The sequence below is a fragment of the Anarhichas minor genome, unplaced genomic scaffold (assembly GCF_050575085.1).
Source record: "Anarhichas minor isolate MPS153535 unplaced genomic scaffold, ASM5057508v1 ptg000010l, whole genome shotgun sequence".
NCBI classification, from domain to species: Eukaryota; Metazoa; Chordata; class Actinopteri; order Perciformes; family Anarhichadidae; genus Anarhichas; species Anarhichas minor.
In genome coordinates this window covers 12529387-12547589 of record NW_027466456.1, presented here as the reverse complement: position 1 = coordinate 12547589, position 18203 = coordinate 12529387, and the positions used below count along the sequence as shown (strand labels likewise).

Genomic DNA, 18203 nt, shown 5'->3' with positions numbered 1-18203 from the left:
ACCAGTAAGAAGTCAAATATAGCCAGGATCAAAACCAGCTCTCAGGTTTGTCATCATCACTCCTCTTCTTATAATAAGCAACACTTTAACTGGGGCCTCATCTTCTCAAACTCTACAGTCAGTGGCTCATCTGTGATTTCAGATTTGTTTTGCCGTTTGTATACTCTCAAAATAAATACTTTCTGAATCAGATTTGCTTTGATCACACAGCCAGAGTCTCTGACTTTATGAAGTCGATGATTTGCACCTCCATAACGACTTGTTATAGCGCTTTGCTCTCTCAACCTATCCTCTCTCTCGTCACTCGTTTCTTTACAGTTTTAAACTTTTGTCACACTGCTCATTGTGGCGTCCTACAAAAACAGTGAGCTTCTTCTACAGCAATCTTTGGTGAAGTGAAAAGAAGGAGAACACAGCAGACTAGTTCTAACTTTGGAAACTGTATTAAAACAAGTTCAGTGTTTGGTGGAGGGGGAACAATGCACGCCCAGTGATGCAATGTAAACACAGCTGTTAGTGGAAATGCGCTGTTGCAACCAAGAAAACCTCAGAACAAAATATTAAATTCCTGCATTGACTTGAAACTAATGTTATAAACTCAGCTACCTGGTCTGTGAACATTTCAGCCTCCAGCCGTTTGTTGCTTGTTAAACAGTGCTGTCCGTACTTCACCTGAAGACTGAGCTAACATTACACACAGACAAATAGACTCCAATACTGATTCTGAGGAAGTTGCTTACTGTTGGGCTGTTTGTCGCAAAGCAAGGAAACATTAAATCGCTGAGTGTTGGTGGTATGTCACACGTTATCCTATTCTCTCCTGATGCATCAAACAGACCAACATGTTTGCATCTTCCTAACCCATTCCATCATGTTTTAGAGAATGATGACATTTTACAGGAAACGTTTATATCTCATAAAGTATCAATTGTCTGCTGTTAAGATCACATCATTTCAACTTCTTTAGCATCACCTGCAAGATTTTCTCTGCCCGATGTCAAATACTGTAACATCAATATGCAGCATTGTTCGCAAGCACAACTACACAACTTTGTTGCCAAAATGCCTTCCAGATACCCTTACATTGGCTGCAAATCCCACTGAGTGAATTTGGAGGATGAGAAACATATCTGTAATTTTCTAACTTGTAATTCAGACTTAATTTACTATATTTTCTAAGCGGGGAGTTTGTGACGTCTCTGGAGGGCAGCATGAGACGAAACCGACAGGGAAATGAAACGACTCACGGAGGAGCTTGCGAGGGTTCAAACAAAAAAAATTCCACACATCATCCAAACAAACCCAACAACATAGACCTCTTATATTTGATACCTTTCTAAATTAATTTCAGGAAATGCATACCTGTAGATATTATATATATATATATATATATATATATATATATGTATATATATATACATATATATATTGCACAACATTTATATGTACATTTGAAATAAATATAATTAAATAAAAGCTGTCTCTTAATGTTTTGCTACTTTTACGTAGCTCTATCTTGTTCATATTTTCCACACCCGATTGGATTCTCGAAAAAAGGCCAAATGAAAAGGCTCAGATGAATAATGAAAACAAAACACTTGCTAACACCTGCAATATCCATGTTTAGATACCAGGTGAGACAACATATGAAACACAGATCCATGCATGTTTGATTCTGTCCTATCTTAAACCCTAAAAGAAACGTAGCACATTAGTTTGGAGCAGATTTCAGCTGGATCAGCCCTGCCACATTACCTCCTCTGTGGCCTTCTTGGTCACCGTATCCGAGGCTGACATCTTATCAAGGTATTTGACTGACAGGAAACAAAGCGCTGTAAACATCGGAAGGATTCAAATGGCACTCTGAGGACGCACGCCGTCAAATCCTTCTTGTAAAACCATACTGAGGAACAAGGAGACAACAAATGATGGGTCGGGAACCTTCAGGAACCTGGTTTGCAAAGAGTCTGAAACACTCTGGTTTGATTGAACTTGGTTTGGCATCAGACCAACACCAGCACTGATCAAAATAAACACCTTTAAAGCTCTTTAATGAGGAGGAACCGGACGCAAACACGGCTCAGCACTGGTCCATCTCAGAGCATTTCAGACACTTTTCAGCCTGGCTCCTGTGTCCCTCAGCCAATCATCCTTACTAGGTTACAGAAAGAAGCAGTGAGTGAAAAGGGTGATGGGAGTATTTGACCCGAGGCCCCGGGGTCCAGCTGAAGGAGGACAAAGAGCAACAGGGAGAAAAAGGGTTTGGGGCGGGGGGGTGAGGTAGTCAGCTTTAACATGCACAGTCCTGGTGAGGAGGAGCGGGCTGCTCTGTCAGCTGGGGCCCCTGTTTGGCCCCTGTGACAGCAGGATCTCCGGCGTCCAGGCTCTCCGACATCTTTTCACAGATGATGTCGACCAGGCGCTCAAAGGTCTGCTTCACGTTGATGTTGTCCTTGGCGCTGGCCTCGAAGAACTGAAAACCTGGAGAGGAAACAGGGTGTGGTAGAGGGTCAGAGGGGTTTATAGAGGATGTGGTCGTCTTCGAGATGTAGCGCAGCGATGAATTGCAGAGATGTTTTTAATTTATGGTTGTAAAAAAAAAAGATTATTCTTAATGACTCTGGTGATCTCCTGACTTTTCATCCAGTAACACTAGCAGGCAAACCTTTCCGCCTGTCCATTGAGTCACTTCAGGTTTGTTTACCTGACAATGAGTCGCAGAGAAGTGTGTATTTGTGCGCGTACACCATGAACTCACCGAGGTGTTCAGACAGCTGCCGGCCTCTATCTCCGCCCACCACCCGCTCGTCCTCCATGTCGCACTTGTTCCCGACCAGCAGCACCTGGGCGTTGTCCCACGAGTACGTCTTAATCTGAGTCGACCTGGGAACAAACACACCTTCAGCAATCAGAGCGGAAACTCAGACTGTGACCACACTGCAGGCTGAATGTGTCCTGAAGTTTACTCATCAGTGTGTGTGTGTGTGTGTGTGTGTGTACAGTGAAGAACAAACATGGCGTCTTTAAACAAAGTTCTAGATCACAGAGATTGAACATAGTTACAAAATCTGATCCTGAAATTCTTTTATTCTGCTTGTATCTTGATAACACGTTTTTATTGTAAAGCACGTTGTCACATTGTTTTCACAAGGTGCTATATGAATAAAGGTTTTATTATTAGCATTAAGCAGTGAAAATGAAACCTAGTTTTTGACATACTGTAATAGAGTCAAAATGAAATCGAGATAAAGTTTTCCTTCAAATTAAAAGACACACACAGGCAAGGTCCTGGGAGGAGACAAAACTAAGACTTGAAACACATCATGTCTCTGTCCATCAATCTATAGTATCTCTTTATCTACTTCCAGACTGGCTATACCACTTGATCCATCCTCAACGCAGCACTCCCTCTCACAGGTAAAGCTGCATGGTATCACTTTACACTCTTTTCATGAGACACCCCTTTCTAAGCCAATCACGTACCAGTCCTGGACAGCGCTGAAGGACTCCTCATTAGTGATGTCGTACATGAGGATGAAGCCCATGGCTCCTCGGTAGTAGGCCGTGGTGATAGTGCGGTAACGCTCCTGCCCCGCCGTGTCCTGGGGGGAAAAAACAGCAGCAGTTAGCTTTCATTAAATCTCACAGAATCCATTTCACAGTGACCTCTGACAGGTTTGACTAAAGCCACTTTGGCAGGTAATCCACACAAGCTAAATTCAAGAGGTGTCTAAAGCCCTTTTAATACTATCTGGTCTTGTGTTTAAAGACACAATCCTTGATCGGTTTACGGCGTGCTAATCCTTAGCTAGAGTCGTGAACACCAATCCTGTGTCCTGCATTAAAGATGTATTATCCTGATGAAACTTTAAGTGCACAAACAACAACAAAACAAAACAAACAAAAACACTGACAGATTGTTCCCATGTGCTATCAGTACAGCCAGCATATTAAAAGGCCTCTTGTGGTTTTTAAAATCTTCATCAAGCCTCCTCTTGTCTCTGTTTTTGCTGAAAGCTTTGCTGAACAATGACCCTGCCCCTGCTAAGTCCTAATGATTGCTCAGGGAATTAAAGCCTGGTGTGTTTCTGACACCCAACCGAGCAGCTTCTGGTCCAACAGCATCACTCGGCTGTCGGTGTCAGTTTAGAGATCAGCAGAGCAAAAGACTGCGACTGGCATGTACTGCAAAGTAACCGGCTACACTGGTTTACCTCGACATTTATGAGAATTCACACTTCTTACATTTTATTGTGTCATAAACCATTCACCAAATATTTGTATACTGCTTAAGAATGCTAAATAGGGGTTTGCTGTCTTTACTATTATTATTATAGACACATCATACCACTCATACAGCAAATACATACCAAGTTTCTACCCGTTATTAAACTTTCTAGGGAATTACATTTACGTTGAAGCATCTAAAGTACACACACATGGACTACAAAGTGCAGTCTCTGACAAACAGATTCCATAGATGTGTGCACAAATACACACAAAAACAAAACATACTGTAAACAGATACACTTCTTAGCTTGTTATGTATTTTCCTGTACTCATTGGCATAATTACTCAGTCACACACAACCATTCTCAGGTCAGATTGATATTATATGACATCTATTTTCCGGAGAAGTGTATAGCTCTGACATTTCCACACTGTTGGTTGTCATGTTCTGCAGCTACAGTTTGCGTCCTGCTCCTCCACTCAGGACACTCAGCAAGGCAACGGCTTGTCAGTGTAGGCAGCACTGTGTGCTGTGACATAACGAACACATTGGAGTACTCATCCTACCCTTCACCGTGAGCCCTGATTCAAATATAGAGCGGTGAACATTTTAGATTTCAGCGAACAGCTTATAAAATGAAGAAGTCTCCTTTATCATGCTTTCATTTTAATCAAAGGATTTAAAGAGAAAATCAAGAGTTTTTAAAATAAATATTTGGGCTGTAGGACATATAAATCAATAAATTACAAAGCAAGTTATTTTTAAATCTAAATATGCTCAAGAATTGACATGAATAAAAACTATCAAGCAATAATGCCAAATAATTGTTCTATTCAGCTTCTTAAATGTAAAAATGTGCTGATTTTCTCTGTTTTGTATGATTATAAATTGCATATCTTTGGCTTTTACACTGTTGATTGGACAAAACAAGACCTTTTGAAGAAAATACTCTGAACATTTATTTGATATGATATGATAAAATTGTTAGTTGTAGCCCAACATCTGTGAACACTGACAGTATGCATGTAGCCATAGAGCTTCCAGTGCAATGAAAAAAGAAAGGGTGTCCAGTCTTCAGTAGGAGCAACAGTACGGCAATATAGTGGCATGAATGAAAATAAATAACGTTTCAAGTGAGATAATGTGGATGACAAACTATATAAGTACACATCACGTGTCTGCATACATCTATATAAATGGGATTAACTGCACACTGTGAAATAAATCTATATACAGAATACTGTATATTGACCATTTTCATTTTTACTCGACTGGAGTCTCAGCCGACAGAATTGCTGAGAGGTGGGGGTCGGGGATTTTACATGTGTGTAGGGAAGGGGGGGGGGGGATAACTACTCGGGTGAGATGTGTAGTAGTGGGGGAAGGGAGAGCAGCACCCAGTCATCCATTTCTCGTGCTCTGATTGGGCGATGCCGTCTCCTTTACCAGAGGCAAGACCTAAAAAAGGCTGACAACAGAGACAGCCACACACACACACACACACACACACACACACACACACACACACACACACACACACACACACACACACACACACACACACACACACACACACACACACACACACACACACACACACACACACACACACACACAAACAGTGCTGTGCAATGTAAAAGTGGAAATGATGGTATAATCTACAACGTGATACTGGAACAGTGCACTGCTCTATGGTTGTGTTTACTGCTGAGTCCTCAGGAAACAACACATTTATGATGCAACAAACACCGCCCTGTTTGTTCCTGTAGGCACATCGATGTTACCTGAGTGTTTCGGTTATTACTTCCATTGAATTCCATAGGATTCTACTCATCCACGGGCCAGCTGGATGAGCAGGTTGCAGAGAGGATGCCGTTGTTATGCAGATTTGTGTATGTTTACTGCGATCTGAGGACAGTTGGCTTAATAAAACTGCACCACAGGCCAGTGTTTCACAGAGTTATCTGCTGTATTATTAGACATCATTAAAAATACATAACTAACATTTATGTTATTGTTTCAGAGGTTCAAGGGAGTAGCCCAAGGAAAAAGCCTCATCTTTCTCACAACTGTCTAGCTCACCTTCTAATCCTGCTTTTTGAAACTGCCTTCAGATGTAGAGCTGGTGCCGCTGTGCTCGAAACAAACTACTCTGAACTGGGTGAAAATCCTGCCGCCATTGACAGGGACAAAATGCCAAAATTGTTTAAATACTGTATGAGAATAACGGCGCACAATAAAGGACAATCCTTCATGAACATCATTCATGGTGTAACACTGTAAAGGTGAGAGAGAGAGAGAGAGGGGTTTGCAGACATTCAACCATCTAACATGCACCTCGGTTGAGGCTTACTGACGCCTGGGGACTTAAGAGGTCACTTTGTGTCTGTATAAGACTCTGCCTGTGCAGCCATAACAGTGCAGAAAACCTCTGACAACTTTAACCTCCGATTAAACTGATTCATCTTAGCAATACACAGAGAAAAGAAAAGACAAAAGCACTTAAAATGTGGAAGGACAAGAAAATAAGTTGAGACTATGTGGCTCAAAGGTCATATGTGAAAATGAAGCTAGTCTTGGGTCACTGTTGACCAACTGCAGGTGACGGTTTAATGGTGGAAAGTGAAGAAAGTCAACAAGCTTGTGACAGTGAAGAAAATCAATATAGGACTTACTAATTCAGCTTCAGCCTCAACTTCATGTACATGTTAATTATAGATCTCAGTTTCATTTACTCCCCTTCCAGGAAACTCAACACATCTCCAGACGTCTTACCCAGATCTGTAATTTGATCCTCTTGTCATTCCTGTAGATGGTCTTCACCTTGAAGTCAATGCCCACCGTACTGACAAAGGCCGGTGTGTAGGAGTCGTCGGCGTAGCGGAACAAGAAGGAGGTTTTGCCCACACTGCTGTTGCCAATGATGAGGATCTTGAACATATAGTCAAAGTTTTGGTCCGAAGACTCCTTCTGCCCGTAGGTCGCTGTTGCTGAGGCCATCTGTGGACAGAGAGGAAGGAGAAACACAAAGCTTTAATCAAATGGCCGCCGCTACATGTGTCATAGCAATTGGTGCAAGTACCGCACAGGGCCTCACAATGCAGGTTTTTTTTTCTTTAACCCAGCATACGTTGAAGCTAATTTTCCTGTCTGTGCAGTGAATATATAAGTCACATGAAGAAGTCATCTGTAAGATTATTCCTTCCTGGGCGGAGGGTCCCGGGTATAACGGACTATTTTAACATTGAGGAGGCTGTGATGAATTACACTGGCAATCCATCTCGTTTATTTCAATTGCACAATATTAAGGATTTGTCATAGTTCTAAAAGGCTTTTTTCTTTGGCGTAAGCTGAAAGTAATGAAATGTGACGATTGTAAATACTTCTATGTAATGCCGTTGAAAAGTTTGCATTGCAGCTAAAATGGTGCATCATGTCGTTTAAGGTAAGGATGATGATGTTTTAGACCTCATCAGCAAGTCAAAGAGGAGCACACATGCTGATACATGATTATGATGTTTGTAATGTCCTTGTAAAACACTTATATATAAATACCTTTCTACAAAGTTGCGAAGCACAATTTATCTTAATTAACTACTAATTTAACTAAACAGAAAGGGTACAGTATGTATGTTGTACGTTGTGTACTACTTTGTGCATGCAAGTGATGATCAGGACCTCCCATGACAAGTTTGCACCCAGTACTTTAAAAAAATAGATGAGAGTGACCTATTCTGAATGAACAATTTCAAATGTTGTGTTTGATCCACTCCTAAAACATTCTTTCAAGAGAGATAATACAAGTTTCAGAGTAAAGTATGTAGTAGTGATGGCACCATAAGACTAAATCTATGCTATGGGATGTAGGGAGGTGTTAATGAGAATTCCAGCATGCAGTACGAATGTTTAGATAGAAAGGCGAGTTAGCTGACCTGATGAAGCTTAAAGGAAAACTTCATCCATGATGAAGATAGTAGAGGTGCAACGATAAGTTGATTGGTCAACAAGTTTGATCATTGATTAGTCGTTTCAATGATTCTTTAAGCAAAGAAATGTCAAAATGTTTGATAGTTTCAGCAGATGTGCTGCTTCTCTGTGCCATTAATGATGGTCAACTAAATATATTTGGGTTTTGAACTGTTGGTAAAACAACATATTTGAATACATCTCCTTGGGCTGCTGCAAATTGTAACATATGTTTTTCACAACATTAGATAAACAAAACAATGAATCTTTTAATTGAGAAAGTAATCGGCAAGATGATGCAGGACTAATGCTGATTTGGATGCAGATGCGTTAGTTGTTATTGATTGCATAGTTTAGTAGTCGGCCCTATCTGAATAAATGACCGTCTCCTTTAAAGTCATTAGCAAATACACACTTTAAAATGAAACCCAAGAAACCCTTAAAAAAGCAGCAGAGGTGATTTATCACACAGAAAAGCTCACAGAGAGTTCAGACAAAAGACGAGGTTCTGTCAGCATCTGCTAGACTCTGTGTAACTGTGATTAACTAGTCAGGCTTAAACATTTTCTTCATGGTAATTAATCAAAGCAGCACATTGCGATGTCAGGGGAAAACAGAAGGCCCATCTGACTTTTCTTAATTTTGCAGAAAGGTTGGAGGCGATTGGCTCGATCCGTCACAATCAGCTGGAGATGTGGAAGGAATAATTAATTGCACAAGCAGCTGCAAGATGAAGTCAGTTTGGAGTCTGATATTCACCAGCTGGACTTCAACAGCTCTGTGTCTATAGCATCCATTACTGTGATAATAAGAGGACTATTTTAGGATCAGGTCTGACAAACGTTGATGGCTCCTTCATGGCAGGAGTCGAATGCTTACGGCTGAAGTTACAGACTTGAGAAGAAATATAGCCCGATATCTACACCAATGATGTTAATATACAACCTGGGAGTCTTTTATTTTTTTAAAAACCTTTATTTAACCAGGCTAGTCATAAGAACAAGACTTTATTTACCATGGCGGCCTGACAAAGCTTCTTGAGAGAAGGGGGATTGGGGCTAAATGAAGTCAATCCAAAAGTTTGAACGACAGCAAAACACATCCAAACATTTCTAACACAACCATTACTGGCATACAGTCACAACAAGCATTACATGTGTCAACAAGCATTACATGAAGACATACCGACTAGCACACAAGCATTGGGCAGTAGCAGACAACAGGATCAGGCAACACAACCCCATCAAGAGAAGCATACTACAATCAGTAAGACAAACATGACAAAACCACAGCAGCAAGAGAACAAAACATGCATAGGATAACAGCAGGATAGGGAACATTAGCAGGTTGGGAGGCAGGTTGAGGGGGGAGATGCAATATCGTTCAGATATTGGGATAAAAGCTCGCATTTTCAGACAGTCTCTCCTTGGAGACATACACAGTGTTGAACACGGTTGTTCACATAAAGAAGTGACAGAAGTAGTCGTGTCAAGAACGAAGAAATAGAGCGAGAAGTTCAATCCCTCCCTGGCTCCTCTCTCACCTCCACACAGCAAACCGATGAGCGCGAAGCGGGTGTGAATGTCAGAAAAGTTACAGTAATGGTCGGACAAAGTCGACCGAGGCTATTTGACCATGTGACAAGAAGCATACTGGCAGCTTGATTCCAACTTCAGCAGAAAAACCATCAGCTACATGACTGAGACTTGCAACATTTGCTGGGATGCAACCACGCTATAGCTACCAGTGGGCTGCAAGAGGGCTAAAAGCATTCAGGAAGCCTTGTCGACTCTTGAGAGCACAATGACTCGAGCCCACAGGCCTCAAAGTCGTGGCACCCTGCTCTATATTTAGACTGTTATCTCCACTCGGCTGCAGTGGAACACGAGAACTCACGGGGAATAAAGCACAAACAAAACAACTGCAGCCTCCTCAGAGATCCGGCCGATCGGTTTACATGAAGGAACACAGAGATCCTTGTTAAATAATGAAGAAGCACCGACCCTTCCTCAACACACCTGATTTTTTAGTAAAGCCATTACCAAACCTGCTACATGCAACACAACTCTAAGTGGGGTTCAAACAGGAACCTGAAGTCAAAAAGAATAAAGAAACCAGAAATCACACAAAATATGTTTCAATCATTTCTGGTCTAATTTGTGCAAATAATTGAGAACATCTAAAAAAAACGCAGCAGCAGCAGCGAAGGTGTCGATTTCTATCTGGTTGATGACAAGTTCAGCTTCGATTGTGACGTCAATAATTCCTCACAAATAACTCTGTTGCCAGGAGCTACTGCATAGATCTGAGTACGAGTTTCAATCCAGAATACCAAAGACGAAAACTGGGAAATAAGAGAACTCATCTGACAAAATGAGCATGGGCCTGAAATAAACGTTAATCAATTAAGTCAAATAACATTAGGACTTGAAACACTGCTTAATTAAAAAAAAAAAAATCTATTCACTGTATTTCTGAATATATTTGCTCATTTGAAACCTACTCAGTCTTAGGAAAGTTTGAACTAAAAGTGCAAGTTGCCAGACGTGTTAGTGCTTGAATTTAATCAATAAATAATTTATCAGTGAAAGAAACACATGCGTTTAGCTTCTGTGTTTTCTGCAAACAAAACAATATTTATTTTTTCAAATAACCCATAGACTGCCAAGCTACTGGAGGAGAGAGACTGTGAGAAGAAATGCTTTATTCTAAAGTTGCATATTTGTACGTCAGTGTCATTCGAAAAACCCTCCACGATGCATACTACATAGAATTAAGTCCAAAAGTGCTTGAAATGATGAGCAGTGTGTCTCAGTACAACACAATCAGAAAGAATTGGGACAGTTTGATGACCATGTTCAGCACAATGCATTCATATTATTAGACAGCCTTTGTTTATATTTATCTAAATGTGTCTCCATCTCAGAAATGTACAGCAAGCCACAGTTCTTACGACGGTATCTGTAAACAACTTCAAATTAGCTGTGACTCAGTTTCAGCTCCGCTGAACTTGATTGTCCTCCAATCAAGTCGACGGAAAATGAGAGTCTCCGCGCGCTGCAGTGAAGCGAACTGCAGTGTGACTCACCGAGGGCGAGAGCATAATCCACAGCAGCTACAGGAAAATGTGAACAAACACAAAGGCTGAAGGAGACGTACGGTTTGCACTGGATCAACTGACCCACATGGATAGACTGCCATCACGCAAGTCATTGATCCCACAGTGCTCAAAGGACGACACACGGACAGACTAATGTCACATGATCAGCAATCAGACCAGGGGTGCTAAGTGTGGGGGCCAGTGGCTCCTTCCTCACTTCCTACCCCCTTAATTACGGCGCCCTTGCTCGGACCACACCCATCTTCAAACTCTGCCTTCATTTTGATCTCAACTACACACCTGTAGAGTTGCATGACTGCATCTAGCACGGGTTGCGTTGTATCCACAGACATATAAAAACCCGGCAAGGTACTCGAAAGCTTGCGGTAGTCTATACCGCTACCGTTGGTGCTTCCAGGACCATGAAGACACACACACACACACACACACACACACATTTTTGTTTCTTTCATGTGTTAATTTGCAGTCTCCTCGTTGCTGAACTCAGGTGTTTTCATCTGCTGCAATTTTCCGTCTCTTCAGCTGAAGCCTCAGCGACACATAAGTCATATTTGTATGTCATGATTTATTCACTAAAAGTCTGTTTCCATTGCACACCTTTCGACACATCTGGTCAAAATGCGACCTAGAAAGATTTTACAAAAATAAAACAATACAGAACGTTAACACTCGACTAAAATACACAAGAGGTCCATTTGTCACTGTGAACCAAAAGCAAGTTACATCTTAAAATGTGACAAAGATGTTTTCTCTGGCTCTGACTAAAACAAACCTACTGGAAGTGAGATCACACTTGATCACAGTCGGGCTTTGGTGTTCGATTTCCTCTTTGGCCGGCCTTATTAAAAATGTATCCGCTCATGTTAAGGTTGCACCAAGGTGTCCACTCAGCTCAGTAGATATTTCAGCCCATGTGCTTTCCATTGACATGTTTTTTTAGCTGAGTCAGCGATGTTGCAGTTTTAGCACATTAGGCAAAAAGTCAACTTTGAAATAGACGTCCAAGCCAAGGTCTGATCAGGCAGTTTAGAATAAACACTTCTTCTAAACTTTTAGCTTCTCTTTGCTTGCTGTGCTCATAAAGCTCTCAGCCGGTCCTTCAACCCGTTCTCTTCTCTTTTCTCTACAAAACATATTTCTCTCTGAAAATCGTTCACCTCTTCAGGAATACTTGCTGCAGGAGGTGCAACAGCGTGATCTGACCCTTTGCTTCTTTCCTAATGTTCTCTTAAAATGTTGGGCGTCTAAAGCGTGGATTTATTGAGCTTGTTATGGGCCAAAGCACTGGTTTAAATACCTAAAAATGAAACATAAGCATGTGACATGCTATTCGCTGTGATTAGAGGAGGTTTGAAATGAATAGCCACAGCTGGAAGTCTGAATCTTGTCAAACACGATCAAAGACCTTTGTTGGCTGTCGGGTCGCTGCTGTATGTGACGGTGTGGGGAGATTACCGCAGCCTCTCCTCTGCGTCTCAGAGATTAACTGTGAAGAAGAGAGCTGTCTTAACCTTCACGAAACATTATTTTGATACAGAGGCTTACAGGCTGCAGGCCTCTGTGTTTAATATCAAAGTAATTAACAAATTCTCATTATGCAAATGTGTTTCAGCCTGCGGGACGTTGCTGCTGCTGCTTTCATTTAGCCTCGATAGTGAAGTCAGGAGGGCTGAACTGTGAGAGCTGCAGTAACACATGGGTTTGTTATGAATTATGACTTAAAGAAATTGTAAGATGTATAATGGACTTTACATTACACTTAAGGGCCTTGGAGCTCTGTTTCAAGGGCTGCATTATTGCATTATCGATTCAAAAAGTGAAAAATGCACACCAGCAATTCTTACAGCCAAAGGCGACGTCCTCCAAAAGACAATGAAATTCTGTTTACTAAGATATTAAACAAACTGGGCCACGGATTTTTTTCTGGCAAATTGAAAAAAGTGGAAGATAACATCACATCTACACATTTCAAAATGAGATTATCTCAGCCACATTAAACGGTCTCATCAAATTAAAAGCCTCTCCCGCAGTTTGACGAGCAGAAACAGGACGCGGAGATGTGGCTGAATGTGAGGAGGGATGGGAATTGAGAGGTCAAACTAAACTGCAAAATGGACACTGGCACTAGATGCTGAGGATAACTCAGCTCCTCTATCATGGAGGAGGAGGGACATGACAATAAAGACGGCCAAATCACACTGAAATCCACATCTCTGATGTTTCTGCTGTCACTTTTAGTTTCCCGTGACGAGATGTGGTCACTACAGTGGGTTTTTATTTGGCTTTTGAGCTCAAATTGAGTCACTGGGAAACATTTTGATATCACAGAAGAGGATTTTTTTGGGGCGAGAGGCCCTGGAGAGGTTGTCAGACAATCAGAGGGCCGACACAGAGAGACAGACAAGCACTCACGCTCACAATACAGAGTCAACAAAGAACCTAACCTGCATGGAGGAAGCCTGAGAAAGAGAGAAAGAGGTTCGAGGCCTCTTGCTGTGAGGCGACAGTGCTACCCACTGCACCGCCTGTTTTTAAATAATATAAAGCATTAAAGATTTTCACTTTTACATATAACAAGAAATACACGAGAAAACATGCAGCTACAGGTTTTCTGCTCTGCTCAACAGCACACTGTCAGTAGTTACAACATAACCAAGTGTTAAGTGTTTTTCTTGACTCCTAATTCACTCAATCATGACTAAGGGTTTCTGTGCTGTACGATGACATCATCAAGCTCTCTTCTAAACCTGTCACCTAAAGAAGATCGACGTCCTCCAGGAGCCGGATTGATCCACAGCTAAGTGCTGCTGCGGCCAGCTAGTCAGGCTCATTTAATCAGCAGTGGCTGGCCTCCTGCAGATTGACAGCTGATCCTCAGCTGATCCTCAGATCATCCAAACACCTTCCTGCCTAAAGGAAGTTACTGAGGAACCTGCAGAGTCGACTGACGGAGGCGTCTTCACCTCCACGAGGTAACAAAAACACTCAGGGAGATAACATATTTCACTTTCAACACATGTTTCTGAGGTCGGGATAATCCCATTTATTTACATTAAAGTCTAAATGATATACTACTTTCTGGTGAAAAGTAACAAAGTACATTGACTCAATATTGAGTATTATTTTATACTAGTGGTAGAAAGTACTTAAAGTTAGCTCCACTTTGACCAGCAACAACATTAAAGTACCACTTACATATGAATACATCCTATACAAGTAATTCAATTTATAGTAGTAGTGTTATCTAATATTTTATCTGCCACTAGATTAAATCAAGCAAACTCAAAATATCTGTGAAAATATGAGAGGATGCTGTAGTAAAACTCTTGCCATCCCAAACAACACACACACACTGCTTTACTGCCTGCTGTGTTCTTCTCTTTCTAAATAAAAGTCTGATGCTATATTATTTATCACCAGGCAGCCGCGCGTGTGAAACAAAAACTAACAATGTTAAAACAGAGAAGATGCAGTGGTTTTTAAATATAGCTGCTGTCCTGCCCCCAGGTTGCTGAAGACAGCATTTCCCCCTATTCCTCCAATCACGTGACCCCTTTTCTAGGAGGCGTGGTGATGCAGATGAGAGGGGGGGGGAAGCTAAAAATAGCATTTCTTCTCCCTCTTTCTTTTTTTCTCCTCTCCAGAGCAAACAGAAAGCAGAGAGGAGGGAGCAGCGAGGATGTGGGAGATGTGTTTTGGTGCTGGAGTCTGCAGGTGAACCAGTTTATACTTCATAAATATTAACCTGTTATTGGACACGTCTTCCTTGTTTTTACGCTTTTAATTTTCAAAAAAGGATGTTGATCAAACATGTAAAACCTGTTGTGGAAGGTGAAACTTTTTTCTTTCTGTACTTTGTCTAAGTTAAGGCTTGTTTTGTTCGTCCCAGTGGTAATGACATTTATTAGTATTATATAGTTTTAGTTATAATAAGAGCTTTTCAAGGACCAGCTACAATTATTAATACAATGTTGGCCTAAAAACTGCTGATACCTAATATCTGCCCAAATATTTCAGTGTGTTTACGTTCTAATACCGACAAGAATTCAATGAGATATTTTGCTTTTGAAGCTTAGACGATCTGACTGTGAAATTCTCCACTGAAACCAATTAGTTCAGTGGTAACCGTTCTTCAAGGTAAGAAACATCTTAATTTTAACAACTCTGAAGATTTAGTCTGTTTTTCTGCAGCAGTGGTCAGATGAGATTCATATCTCTGACAGACTGACTCATATCTAAAAATGTCATAAAATATATGGACCCAACATATGAACCTGATTGCGGTTGGTACTATAGCAGTGTTTGTTACAGGCAACATGGAAGTGTGTTTCACAAGACTCTCACCTTCCTCACAGCAGAGGAAGTGCAGATGTGAACTGCAGACTGTCGGCTCACATTCAGACTATTTGAAACACGTGAAACTTTGGGATCCTTGGAGGTTAAATGAAAACTGACGGAAGAGCTTTAATCTTATTTTAGTGGATGATGGCCAATATGTACATCTTCTGTCTGTCTCTGTCCATAACAGACACACACACACACACACACACACACACACACACACACACACACACTTTCATCTATAGACTCAAAAACAAATGTTTCTGTACATGCTGTCAATATCCGTTCATGCAGCCTAAGGAACTGGGAGCCTTTACATGTTGTATATTTTCCTCCTGTACATGTGCAGTAGGCATACAACTATGTTGGCACATCCAATGCAGTTAAGATGTTTAGTTTGGATATGGGAGGCAAATTATAGCCGGATTCTGCGTTTTCATTCCTTCTGTAATGAAATGAGCTGTTGCAGTGTGAGGAGCACACACATACACATCATATTAAGGCACTAGCCGATATCTGATTGGTTTAGGACTAAATGTTTCACCCTACCACAGACACACAACAGTCCTCCATAAGGCTCAACGTTTCATTTATAAAACTCAAATAATATTACGTAACCCTCATATTCGGACTAATAGTGAGTATATGGTTATCTCATGATAATAATCGCTTAAATATTATTAGAAAATTACAGATAATTGCAGGACATAAATTATATATGATGACTCTCTCCTTGTTTGCGCTATAAATAAAATGGAGGTGATTGAATACAACTATATTGTTCCTCCACATTAAGACATTTTCCGTATTTAAACCATCGGACGGTGTGAAACGCCTTTTCCTGCAGGACAGGCCCCTGGGCACACCAGAAATCCACTAATAGCACCCTTCAGATCCATGCCAACAGATTACGCGAATAAATATGCATTACATGCATCTACGACGGGTTTATGGTTTTCACAATGAAAACAGCTGCTCTAAAGCGAGCATCGTATATGTCAAAGGTTCTTTAATCTGAAATAATTTCACAGATATTCGAACATAAGCGCTCATGAACAATACATGAAGGATACTTTAGATTTAAATATTACATGTTTGTCAATGCAATACATTAATCGAGACAGAAATCTCACCTTTATAGATTTGTATCCGGCTGCTATCCACCTCGTCCAGGACCCGCAGAAACACCACCACTGTCAAGTCAGAAAGTCTGTGCAACACAACATCCGGCTACAGATTCCAGAATAAAGGCCGTAAAAAACAAACTGCCTATTTAATTGCTCAAAATAAATGCGACAATTATGATGAAAAGTAGATGCTCTAAAAAATACAACAAAAGGAAAATCCCAATACATCTTTTCAAATGTATTATTTCAATTGGCAGTTTTACTTTATAGGTATAACGTTAACGTTAGCGGATGTGTTTTGCTAACTAGTAGCGGCGAAAGTAGCTTCTCGCTGCAAACGTTAGCCTCAAGCAGAGATGCTGACAATTATCTCTAACTCCACACCACCAGGTGTTTACTTTGTATTCTTCAGACCACACAGACCCGGACTCAAGTGTCCTCCCTAGTGTAATGAGCTTGTGTTCCCTACCTGAACGCGAGAAATCCAACTATAAAACTCGAAATTACTTTGAAAGAAACAATTATTTCCGGTCTTCCTGTAACTCCGCAATCTGTTCTCAGCCAGAAACAACGGTAAAAGGAATGACAGGTGGGCGGGACCACGGTTAAGATTGACAGCCTGTCTGACGAATCCAGAGCCGCGGCGTAACAACTGTCCTGAAACATTCAAATATGGTCCACCTGTCATTTATTATTGATGAGCGCTGCTGGAGAGACTGAATTATTGATTAGGAGGTCATCAGTAACCACTGCTGCCGTGTCCACCTATTATCAGACAATGATGGTCATTGTAACAAATACCACTGCAGAAACATAATATGATAAGGAATACCATACTCGTATGCTTTAAAATAACTCACAACGTCCTACAAACTATATATAAAGATGAATATGACCACTATAAAGTTCATCTGTAAAGCAACATGACAAATATAATAAATACACAGTTGTCTCAGTCGTAAGCACATTTATTAAGAATAGGATAATTATAGTAATTATTGTTTTTTGTGATGTTAGTCTGCTAAAGATTCCTCTGAGACAAGGTTAACATCAATTTGTTTGCTATGATAAATCATAATACATTGGGGAGAAAGCATAATGAATTAGAAGACCTGCAATAAGATACAAACAATTGTAATGTAAACAATAATTACACATCTCAAAGATATAAATGGTGATAGCTTTTATCCATATTTCTCAGCAATGTGTTGTCCGCCGAAACAAAACAAGAAGTTGATTGGCTTATTCTGAAGAAGTATTATACTTCTATCAAAAAAAAATTGTTTTTGGTCATGAAAATTTCAAAAATGTCATAAGTTTGGTCTAGTACTACTGTAGTAGCCAAAGAGTGTAAACAGGCAGATATACCATATATATATATATATATATGGTAAAAATAGCAATAGCGAATCGTGAA

At 40.7% G+C, this 18203-nt stretch overlaps 1 protein-coding gene across 1 annotated transcript; it reads right to left on the bottom strand.

Moving 5' to 3' along the window:
• Positions 1-1380: 1380 nt before the first annotated feature.
• rab3ab (RAB3A, member RAS oncogene family, b) lies at positions 1381-16902 on the bottom strand. Its single transcript, XM_076088215.1, has 5 exons — positions 16793-16902; positions 7007-7231; positions 3484-3602; positions 2759-2883; positions 1381-2481 (listed from the first exon to the last, which is right to left on the bottom strand). The coding sequence occupies exons 2-5, from the start codon at positions 7229-7231 to the stop codon at positions 2291-2293; spliced, it is 660 nt and encodes a 219-aa protein (XP_075944330.1). The 5' UTR covers positions 16793-16902; the 3' UTR covers positions 1381-2290.
• Between the last annotated feature and the right edge of the window lie 1301 nt (positions 16903-18203).